This window comes from Scaptodrosophila lebanonensis, unplaced genomic scaffold, assembly GCF_003285725.1.
Source record: "Scaptodrosophila lebanonensis strain 11010-0011.00,11010-0021.00 unplaced genomic scaffold, SlebRS2 tig00000126-arrow-arrow-pilon, whole genome shotgun sequence".
Taxonomy (NCBI): Eukaryota; Metazoa; Arthropoda; class Insecta; order Diptera; family Drosophilidae; genus Scaptodrosophila; species Scaptodrosophila lebanonensis.
Genome location: NW_022060582.1, coordinates 274,201 through 285,450, shown reverse-complemented (window position 1 = coordinate 285,450; position 11,250 = coordinate 274,201). Strand labels below are relative to the sequence as shown.

The following is an 11,250-nucleotide window of genomic DNA, read 5'->3' as shown; positions in this document are numbered from 1 at the left end:
CGCCAGACAAAGGAGTACAAAGTCGTCACTGCCTAGTAGTTGCCCTTGTCAAGATGGCCATCACAGCTGATGCAGGAACTGCGTATTCTCAAGTTGGGCTCGTTCCGTAGCATTTCATTTGTGTTTTCTATCTATCTATCTATCAAAACATAATAAATATATATTAAGTCAGCTCTATGATGTAATTTTTCTTATATTTTCGCTGTCTATTTACATTTTATTTTACTTTTTATTTATATTTGCTGTATTTTTAATTAACCAAATTAAACTTTCTAACTATTCCAGCTCTTTTTAAGTTTTATGAAAATTAATGTTTGTTATAATCTTATTAATGCTTTCTAAATGTATGTTGCTGTGGCGCTGATAGCTTTACTTTTCCAGGAATATTACGAGCTAGGGCCTCTTCCTTAATGCTCTTTAGTAAATCAGCTTCTCGGGAGTTACAGCTTTTGTCCTTTGAAAACAATGCAAGTGCAACTTTAGCAGCTCTTCCACGTTTTCCTGTACCTGGAATTAGTTTTAATTTGAATCTGCAAAGAAATTTTTTTACGTAATTAATAGAAAAAAATTAGAAATACCAGTCGAGAAAGTCATTGGGGCGTGAGCTATTGAGGTTCGCAATGAAAAACTAACTAAACTAACTAACACGAAAAGCTACATACATATGTGCAATCACTGGTAAGAGTTGTGATGCTGACATTTAGAGTCAATTTTTACACTCTGCACATGAAATGTACAAAAGTGTATTATATTAATTATATTCTTGATCAGCATGTCAAGACGATTCCAACTAGCCCTGTCTTTCCGTCCGTATGCAAATCTGGATCTCAGAGACTATCAGGGTTGCCGAGGAATCTCTGGAGGTTTCGCCTACAGTTGTTTTTGAAATCTCAAAAAAAAATCCGTCGGTTAGACAAAACTTCGAAAGCCTGCTGTGAGACACAGGTGACTGTCGACGCTTAAGAACCACATCCACAGGCGAGCATGTTGCCTGAACTTGCTCGGCAGCACAAATACATTTTTCCACTAACATGACAAACATTGTTTGTGAATATCATTTGAGAGAATATTTTGAAAAGTACGGAATGTATGTATAAATGGATACGGACGAAAATACAATTTTGGCCTTAATGGCAATTCAAGTATGTATTAAGAAATAAAAAGTAAAAAGAAATGGAAGCCAAAAAAGGAGCACAATATGGGGATGAAAAAGTGGTACATGAAGCGAGGGAAATTCAGTCACACGAAACTCTTGAAGTAGCTGAATGAGTCCTCTCCGGTGGATTTGAAGAATTTCCTTCGAATGGATGGCCGAACTTAGGAGGAGCTATTAAGCTTAGTAAAACTCGTAATTCAGCGAAAGGACTCTATGTTGAGATTGGCAATAACGCCCAATGAACGGCTATCAGCTACTATGAGATTTTTGGCCACTGGGAAAAGCTATGAGGACTTGAAATTCTTTACTGGACGCACGCAGTGAATTTACTTTTTTTTTTAACTGTGTCCATGTTCAATTTCTTGATATTTTGTTAATAGTACTTCCCATCTTATATTCCATCTTATATTCCTCGCTTTTATTTTTTACAAAGACGGCTCATTGTGGAAGCGTTCTATAAAATCGAGCAATAATAGCTTGTTCATTTTCAGACGTCTGTGATTACAAATATTTTGTCAAATGATGCTCGGACAACACTACCATCAACTGTCAAATATGTTCGCACGAACAGTAGTAATATAGAAACATTTCTATTCTTTGCGAGCAAAACGTCGAGTATTTAAATTCACCCGAGCATCCCCACTAACGTCTAATATTTCGTCGAGTACAACAAGTTCAAAATGCTCGCCTGTCGATGGGGTGCACGCATGTATATGTATGTATGCCTGCGTAACACGAACGAGCGCTCGACCTCTGCCTGGTTGCACGATCGAGCGCTCGGCCGCTGCCTGCCTGCACACGGCCTCTGCCGACCTGCACGATAGCAGTATCGTGCCGTGTGCAGACGGCAGCCCTGCATGCGTGTGCAGCAGCGTGCAGTGTGCGCATTTTACGAACCCTGGGTACGTTACTAGTTCTATATACATCCTATAACGCACTCATCTCTCACAACAGCTGACTGTCGAAGATTACATTTGATTTACTAAATTTAAACGCACTAAAATAAATAGAAAACAAGACTTTGAAATACTCTGTACATATGTTTAGAATAATTATATTATAATTATGTTGTGGCGTTTTCTCCTACAAAAAACTAGCATTTGAAATTGAATTCATAAATCACAAAAATGTAGTTGCATCTTGTTTTACTGGTACGTATTGTATTTTTAAATGATTCATTCATTCATATTTTCGCTAACACACAGACCTGCCACTTGACCACCCATAATTTTCGCCAAGTTTGGCTACTTAAACCGACTCGGGATACGTACGCACCTACACAGCGAGCTGCATACAACCCCCCAGCGACGATATATTTTTAGACACTTGGATTAGAAATAATTAGACCTACGCACATTCAAAATTTCGTATTTAAACCCTTGCATTTCAATTAATATACAGACAGAACAAAAAGAACACTCTTGCTCTTCTGATCTTGCATTCCTTTTCAGCTTCTCCGAGTACAAGTGATACTAGTTACACGTGTACATATTCAGCGACTAGTATTATTCCTATAAACTAAAAGTACAAACAGCAACAGGAAATTGTTAATTTAATAATATTTGCATAAGATATGTGATGGTGCAGATGCTCCTTTAAATTAAGATAGTTAATATTTGGAGTTTAGTTTAGGGCGAAAAGAGAGCCCGAGAGCGACCGTTTCACAGACGTCGCCTCGCGCCCTTTTTTCGCCACCTTAGGCTGAGCTTAGTATGTAAGCCGAAATTGAGAGTTTAGTTGTTATCCAGAGTTAAGTACAAACACACTTGCCCCATCAATATCGTTTTCGCCTTCGCATTAAATTCATAAAAAGCAAGCGTCCCATCTTCTGTTTGTTTAATCTATAAATGTATATAAAACAGTTTGTCCTGACTGACTGATTGGTGATCAACGCAAAGCTAAAATTTGGAGTATAGTGTAGTGTAGGTGCCCACTAAGAAGGGAAATTTCGTGAAACTCGAAAAAAAAAATCGAGCTCCAAAGGGTGGAAAACAGGGTCCAATGTTTGTATGCAAAATTTACAATTTTCATCTGAATAACTTCAAACTTAGTTTGTATACTCTCAGAAAAATTCCAAGAAAAACTGCATACTTTGTATTTTAAAATTTTACTTATGTCGTTGTTAAATTTTACAGTGTTTAATTCTATAAACTACTAGCCCTTAATGTCACAATCTATATACACTTGCCCGCATAACTCTGCGTACACACAAAAAAATACACAAATTTTAGCTTTAACTGTGAATATCTTTTAACATATGCAACTTATTGATCTAAATGTTTTTGATTTGCTTAGACTCGACATTTTTCTTAATAACTACATTTTTTTAAATATTAATATAACAATGAATATATTTTATTTCTATTTTTTAACAAAACCTTATTGAAAAATGGACCCGCAAAAGTCTGCGTACAAAATGTTTTTCAAACATATTATGTCGCTAAATTCCTTATTAATAGCTTGTTGGGTATCCTTTTCTTTGAAGGACCTCTGCCAGACGTCGAGGCATCGATTCCACCAGCTTTTTTGTGTCCGCCGGTGTTATTTTTTCCCATTCCTGCAAAATTACCTCCTTGAGCATACTTTTGGAGGTAATGTTGTGCTGCCGGATTCTGCGCTCGAGCAAGTCCCACAAATGCTCAATAGGATTGAGGTCTGGAGATTGGGGAGGTGTTTGCAAACGTTTTTTTACGTTATACAGCAACCACAGCCTTACGCTGTGAGCTGTATGTTTGGGATCATTATCTTGTTGGAAATAAAAATCATTTTCCAACCCCAACTTCTGGGCACTTGGGAGCAAATTGTCCTTCAAAACTTGGATATAGCCTTTTTGGTCCATTATCGACTCTATGAACTCCAGCTTCCCAACGCCATTAGCTGCCATGGACCCCCAAACCATTATTCCTCCTCCGCCGTGTTTGACAGTTGGCACTAAATTTTCTTTATTTAAGGCTGTACCAGATTTTCTCCACACCAATTTCTTGCCTTTTATGCCAAAAATGCAGAACTTGCTCTCATCCGAGAAAATGACCTTGTCCCAAAATTCAGCAGGCTTCGACACGTGCTCATTTGCGAAGTCCATGCGCTTTTTCTTATTCACCTCTGAAATGTGAGGCTTCCTACGGGCAACTCGGCTGTGATATCCAGCTTTTTTAATAACTCTTCGCACGGTTGTGATTGATCAAACACAACTTCAATGCATAGCAAAAGTCTTTTGCAAACTTCAAACAAAAGAAAAAGTGCAACTAAGATAACTGTAATTGCATATTCTCTTATTCTACACAGTTTAGTCTGCTTGTACGCAGACTTTTGCGGGTCCATTTTTCAATAAGGTTTTGTTAAAAAATAGAAATAAAATATATTCATTGTTATATTAATATTTAAAAAAATGTAGTTATTAAGAAAAATGTCGAGTCTAAGCAAATCAAAAACATTTAGATCAATAAGTTGCATATGTTAAAAGATATTCACAGTTAAAGCTAAAATTTGTGTATTTTTTTGTGTGTACGCAGAGTTATGCGGGCAAGTGTATTTATGCATATGTACATATGTATGCATGTATTTTATGTAGATACATGTTTGTGTATGTATGTATGTATGTACATACAGATATGATGGATATTATGTTTAGTATTAATCGAAATCTATGTAAGGTATTATAGCAAAACTAACACCACGGTCACACTCAATAAAACACGACACACTTCTACTAGAAACAGCGTATAAGACACTACATAATTGGCGACGATATAAAAAAAGAAAGGAAGTGCGAAGTGTATATATGCTAACTAACTACCAGGGTTCCCGTGTGCAACAGAATTATGGTGCATTTGGAAGGAAAAATTAGAAATTCATTTGTGCGAAATAAAGTGCGAAGAGAAGTATGTAAAAAACGCAATTTTGTTAAAATCAATTGGTTCAGATCTATACCGTTTACTACTTGTACATAGCTTATGCAGTCCAGGCTCGCCGGTATCAAAAACCTACAAAGAATTGTGTTCTATGTTGTCTGATCATTATACACCATCAACAGTTGTTTTTAATGAGCGTAAAAAATTTTATGCCGCAGTCAAGTGCGACTCTGAAAACGTATCTCAATGGTTTGCTAAAGTGAAGCAACTGGCCATTAATTGCAAATTTGGTTCAAATTTGGACAACTTTGGGTTGGATCGCTTTGTCACAGGGCTTCCAGAAAATATTTTCGACAAATTATGTGAGTAAGATGAGTCCCAACCTTAACAAACGCATTACATAAAGCCACAATAACGGAAACGAAGATAATCGCAAAAGCAACTGAAACTTCAAATGTGAGCGCAGTCAACGAAGTACGGCATAAAGGGCAACGCAGAAGTAACGGTTTTAGTACACCAAAACGCAACATCAACAGCAGCAGCCGAAGTAAGGGCAGCAACAACACCTACAAGAAGAATGGAAGGCAGCAGCAGAACGAGAAATGCACATGTTCATATTGCGACCGCCACAATTTCGGTAAAATTGGGCACCTTGCAAATATATGCGGAAATAGAGATAAGAATATAAATTATGCTAGCAATTTAAGCGTAAATTCCGTCAATGATTTTTCGGTTTACAGTTTAGCTACAACAAATAACTACAACACTTATACAATGTCAGTAAATATTGATAACTATACAATGGACATAGCAGTTGACACTGGATGTCCATGCACAGTGTACCCTCAGAATATTCTAGGTAGAGATTTCCTTAGAGAGTTTAAATTTGAATTCAAGCAAGTGAATAGCATAAACACTCAGAATATTGCAGAATAGATTAAAAGTGAGTTTAAAGATTTGTTTGATACCACACTTGGAACGTTCCGTTTAGGTGAAATTCGGTAATGATACCGATTGATAGCAATGCTAAACCCATATTTTTCAAACCACGTATCATTCCTCTTTCGTGGAAAAGCAAAGTTGAAATTGAATTAAATGATCTGATTAAAAAAGGCATTTTAGAACAAGTTGATCACTCAGAATGGGGTACACCATTAGTACCAATATTAAAGCCGGATGGCAAACTCAAAACGGTGATTATAAGGTTACAATTAACCAGTGGTTAGTAGATTACAAATATCATTTACCACGCATAGACGAAATATTTGCAGCATTAAACGGCGGTCAATTGTTTTCAAAACTAGATCTATCGAATGCATACAATCAACTTTTATTAGGTACACTGAAAATGAAAACACTTCCATTTGGTGTTAAACCAGACAATGGAATCTATTTTAAGTGGTATACCTAATGTAGTCGTTTACCAAGATTACATTACAGTCACTGAAAAAAACGAACAAGACCATATCAACAATCTAAAGCTTGTTTTAACCAAACTACAATCAGTTGGGCTTAGATTGAATTTAGCCAAATGTAAATTTTTGCAAGACAAGGTATCGTATCTTGGTTTCACAATCGACAAAAATGGTTTGCAGAAGAACATGGATAGATGTGAAAGTGTATTCAATTGTCCAGTTCCCAGAAATATCACTGAAGTGAGAGCATTTATTGGCATGGCAAATCATTACTCAAAGTTTATACCAAATTTCACACAGAAGATTAATCCATTATACACATTGCTTAAAAAGAATACAAAATTTCTTTGGTCGAAAGATTTTCAAAAATCTTTTGAAACAATTAAAGCAGAAGTTGTTTCTGATCAGGTTCTTGTACACTTTGATAGTTCATTACCTATCATACTTCACACAGATGCCAGTAACTCAGCAGTAGCAGACATACTGTCTCACAGATTACCAGATGGTACAACAAAACCTGTAGCATTTGTATCACGAGCTTAACAAAAGCCGAACAAAACTAGATAAAGAGGCTTTAGCAATTATTTTTTGTGTTACAAAATTAAAACAGTATTACTTGTCAGTCAGAATTTCAACTGACCTCTGAAATTTTTATTTGGCGAAAAAAAGGACTACCACTTATGTCCTCAGCCAAAGTTCAAAAGTGGGCATTTTTTTTTTTATCAGATTTTAACTATACCATAGAATATATAAATGACAAACAAAATTTTGCAGACAGCCTTTCTAGAATTCCACAATATGAAGCAGTGATTCCTCATAAACTTCAGAAACCAGTTCTTCATGAATTACATCGATCTCACATGGGCATAGTAAAAACAAAGGGCTAGCTAGCTATATCTTATGTCTGGTGGACAAATATCGATTCAGATATAGAAAGAATAATAAAATCATGTCTGCATTGTCAAGAAATCAGTGCAAGTCCACAGAAATCTATTTTAATACCCTGGCAATCAACAAATTCAGCTTGAAGCAGGATTCACGTAGACTACGTAGGTACGATCAATAACTTTTAGTTTTTAATAACCATTGATTCGTACACAAAGTGGGTCGAGGTCTATAAAACGAAAGAAATAACATCGTCCTTCACTATAAAATCTTTAAGAGAAACATTTTGGCAATATGGGCTAGTAGATATTATAGTCAGCGACAACGGCAATTTACATCTAGTGAATTCAAGCAGTTTACTACAATGAATGAAATTAGACATATGTATATTTACTGCACCGGGACATCCCGCAACCAATGGTCAATCAGAGAACTTTGTCAAAATATTAAAAAAATCACTAACGGCTTCGTTAAATGACAAAACACAGCGTAATTTTGACTCAATTCTAAAACATTTTTTATTTGATTATAGAGAGTAGAGTTCTTAAATCGCGATTCAGTTTACTGCAACCACCAATAGTCAAGGAAGAAATATTCAGAAAACAAGAAAAAAGGATTTTGAACTATAAGGGTAATAGAACAGTAGATTTTGACAATGGCGAACCAGTTTTTATCCATGATTATAGGGATCCAAATAAGCCTAAATGGTCAAAAGCAATTGTTAAAGAGCAACTTGGTCCAAGGTCTAATATCTGCACAAACCTTCACAATGATAAAATCAAAAATCATTGTAATCAAATGCGTAAAAAAGAATACAATTATGTTCGAAATGCATCTGAACAACTTTGTGAGAAAGATAGGATCATCTCCAAAATCCGATCATTAAAAAATTAATAAAAAACAAGAGAGAACGCTACAGTCGAGCAAGCCCGACAGTGTAATACCCTGTACCCAGGTAAACTTCCGTCACTGAGTTATATGCGCCCATAGCAGCAGCAAAAAGAGGAAGAAGAAGAGCGAGTTTGGTTTAGGTAGCATTTGAAATGTGGACGCTTTTGTGCCCCAAGAAAACCCCAATAATTCAAGCTCCAACAAAAAATTGTGACCGTATTGACTCAATATGGCACGAAAAGACTCAAATGTGAATTTAAAATTAGGATATACCCTTATAATTATTCCCCTTTTTGCACATAGTCTATCTTAAAACGTTGCGTTATCTCTATATATAAAACAGTTTGTCCTGACTAATTGGTTATCAACGCACAGCCCAAACGGTAAAAGATGAAATTTGGACTCAATTATGCTTTCATAGTATCAAGTATCATAGTGTGGGAGCACACTAAGAAAGGCTTTTGGAAAATTCTAGCTCCAAAGGGGGGAAAACGAGCTTTAAAAAATATTAGTTATAGTGGTCATGTTCGTTTAACGAAATAGTTTGGCAAAAACAAAAATGTAACGGACTACTGAACAATTTTTTGTCAAGAACAGAAAATGTACATTTAAATACTTTAAATGCCTTCCTACTGGTAACTTATAAAGTGAAAACATATGGGTAGGTTATGCACACACAAAATAAATACAATTGGAAACATTATATTGAGCCGGGTTCAGACGGGCAATACCTGCTAGTTTACTATATGATATGTCTGTTCCGACACTCTAAAGTTTCTATAGAGTTAATTTCCCAAATAGCAAATTACTTTAGTACGATTCGAGAGCTATGACATAGAGTACAATAAATACTATGTATGTATGTACATATATATACAAGGAGCTTTCCAAAGTAAACAGGACTTTTTGAATCTAGCGCCCTCTGGTGGCGCTATCTATATGTCGACTGGTGCATTAGAATCTGCTTTAGAACATATCGATTGTCCAGTGAGTATTCATGTATTGTGTATGAGTATTTCAGTATTTTTGTGTAATCGGTGCAAAAATGAGCTTCGAACAAAGAGCCAACATTAAATTTTGTTTTAAAATTGGTAAAACTTTTACCGAAACTTTTCAATTGATGGAACAAGTTTATGGCGATGATTGCCTATCCCGTAGCAGAGTGCAACGTTTTCAAAGTGATCGTGAGGACATAAATGACGATCAACATGTGGGCCAATCAAAATTCGTGATCATCGAAAATTCCATCGAAACTGTGCGTGAATTCATCAAAAATCAGCCAAAATCATCATTGAAATTGATGGAAATGGAATTGAACATCTCCAAAACATCGATTTATCGCATTTTGACCGAACATTTGGGCTTAAGAAAGGTGTGTACACGGTTTCTTCCGCACAAATTGACCGGCGACCAAAAATTGCTCAGAATCGATCGACGCTTGTGACCGATTATTTGACCAAAAATCACATTTTAACCATTAACCACTTGCCGTATTCACCTGATATGGCACCGAGCGACTTCTACCTTTTCGGAAAAATGCATTTGCCCATGAAAGGAAAGCGTTATGCAGACGTAGAGGCCATTCAAAATGCTTGCACCGGCATACTGGCGGCCATACCTGCCCACGAGCTAAAACACTCGTTCAATATGCTTTTGGATCGTGCAAAAAGTTGTATTGAAGCAGAAGGAGACTATTTTGAATAAAATGAATTGATTTTGCCGTAAAAACCATTTGTTTTTTTTTTAAAAGTCCTGTTTACTTTGTAATACAGCTTGTATGTATGTATCTATCTGTCCCGCGCGGGATATTTTATTTTGATTTAAAAATCGGGATGTCCCGCAAAAATCGGAACGTCTGGCAACGCTGATATGTACATACATACATATGTACATTTTATTTTTTGATGCAGGCGCTATCTATCGTCATATGCATGTACATACATATACACACATATAAGAGTATGTATTCAATTGTACAGTTCAACACTTATCCATATGTAATTAATTTGAATATGAATGTTGGAGTGTGAAAGGCGTGTTTCTGCTTTTGTAAATCGCAAGAATACATTCACGGAATAAGCTTAAGGCTGAATGTCTCCCAGAATTCTTCAGAATACATTTGTAGCGTTGTTAGCTGACGCAACCTTTTAACCCAAACGTTAAATCCCTTGAGAGATGGGCATGTGTCGATAGGCATCACGAATCCGTATGCACGGTGAATGGATACACAATTTTTTCTTTGTAAATCGAATAATAAGGAGAGTTTAATTTATGCTTGTATACATGTGTATATGGTAGTCCAATTCCCAAGAACCGATATATGTACATAATATTACTTTTTCGTAAAATATTAATTTTTATTTTATGCAAATGTGGCTAACATTGTTAGTTTTTGAATATGCACTCCAAATCCTTTGCTTTTTTCAACAATAAAATACATGTACTATGTACATAATACAATGTTTATACTCTGTACATGAAATGTACAAGAATACAAGTATATTAGGTTTGCGGGCTAGATCGATTCGTCTCGTCATGCTGATCAAGAATATATATACTTTGTGGGGTCTGCAACGCCTCCTTCTGCCTGTTACATTTTTCAGCTCCCGCAAACCTACATATACAGAAGATTACTACCGTGAAGAGTTGGAAGAAATTTGCATTATGACCAAATCATTATTAAAAGGCCAGGTGGAAAAGCTAAGAAGGCAAAGCATCGACAGCTCAAGTCGCTCTACCAACTTTTAGCGACCAGTATTCTGAATTTAAAAATTTAGAATCGTTTGTTCACAATGATGTCACACTGCATGCTATGGAAAAGTTCAATCATTTAATTTCATGTTTGGCTGGTCACGCTTTAGGCACAGTTCGCGCCTTAATCGTGAGTGTAATGCGGGTTTATTTAATCATGGGCAAAGTCAATCCTACCACAAAAAAGAAGAGCAGCTCGACTATACAAAGCTCCCGCTCTGGCGAGATTGTGAGGCTGCTCTCAACAGACGCTACCAGCATATTGTTGCTGAAGAAGCTAGTAAAGCTTAAGCGGAGTGCA

At 36.2% G+C, this 11,250-nt stretch overlaps 1 protein-coding gene across 1 annotated transcript in view; it reads right to left on the bottom strand.

The window, feature by feature from the left end:
- Positions 1 to 209: 209 nt before the first annotated feature.
- The window catches only part of LOC115628785 (nuclear export mediator factor NEMF homolog), a 38,141-nt gene continuing 27,100 nt past the window's right edge, over positions 210 to 11,250 (bottom strand). Inside the window, exon 5 of the mRNA XM_030524999.1 lies at positions 210 to 530. Within this exon, the coding sequence (XP_030380859.1) occupies positions 329 to 530 (202 nt within the window). The 3' untranslated portion in view covers positions 210 to 328. The remainder of the gene's footprint in view (positions 531 to 11,250) is intronic.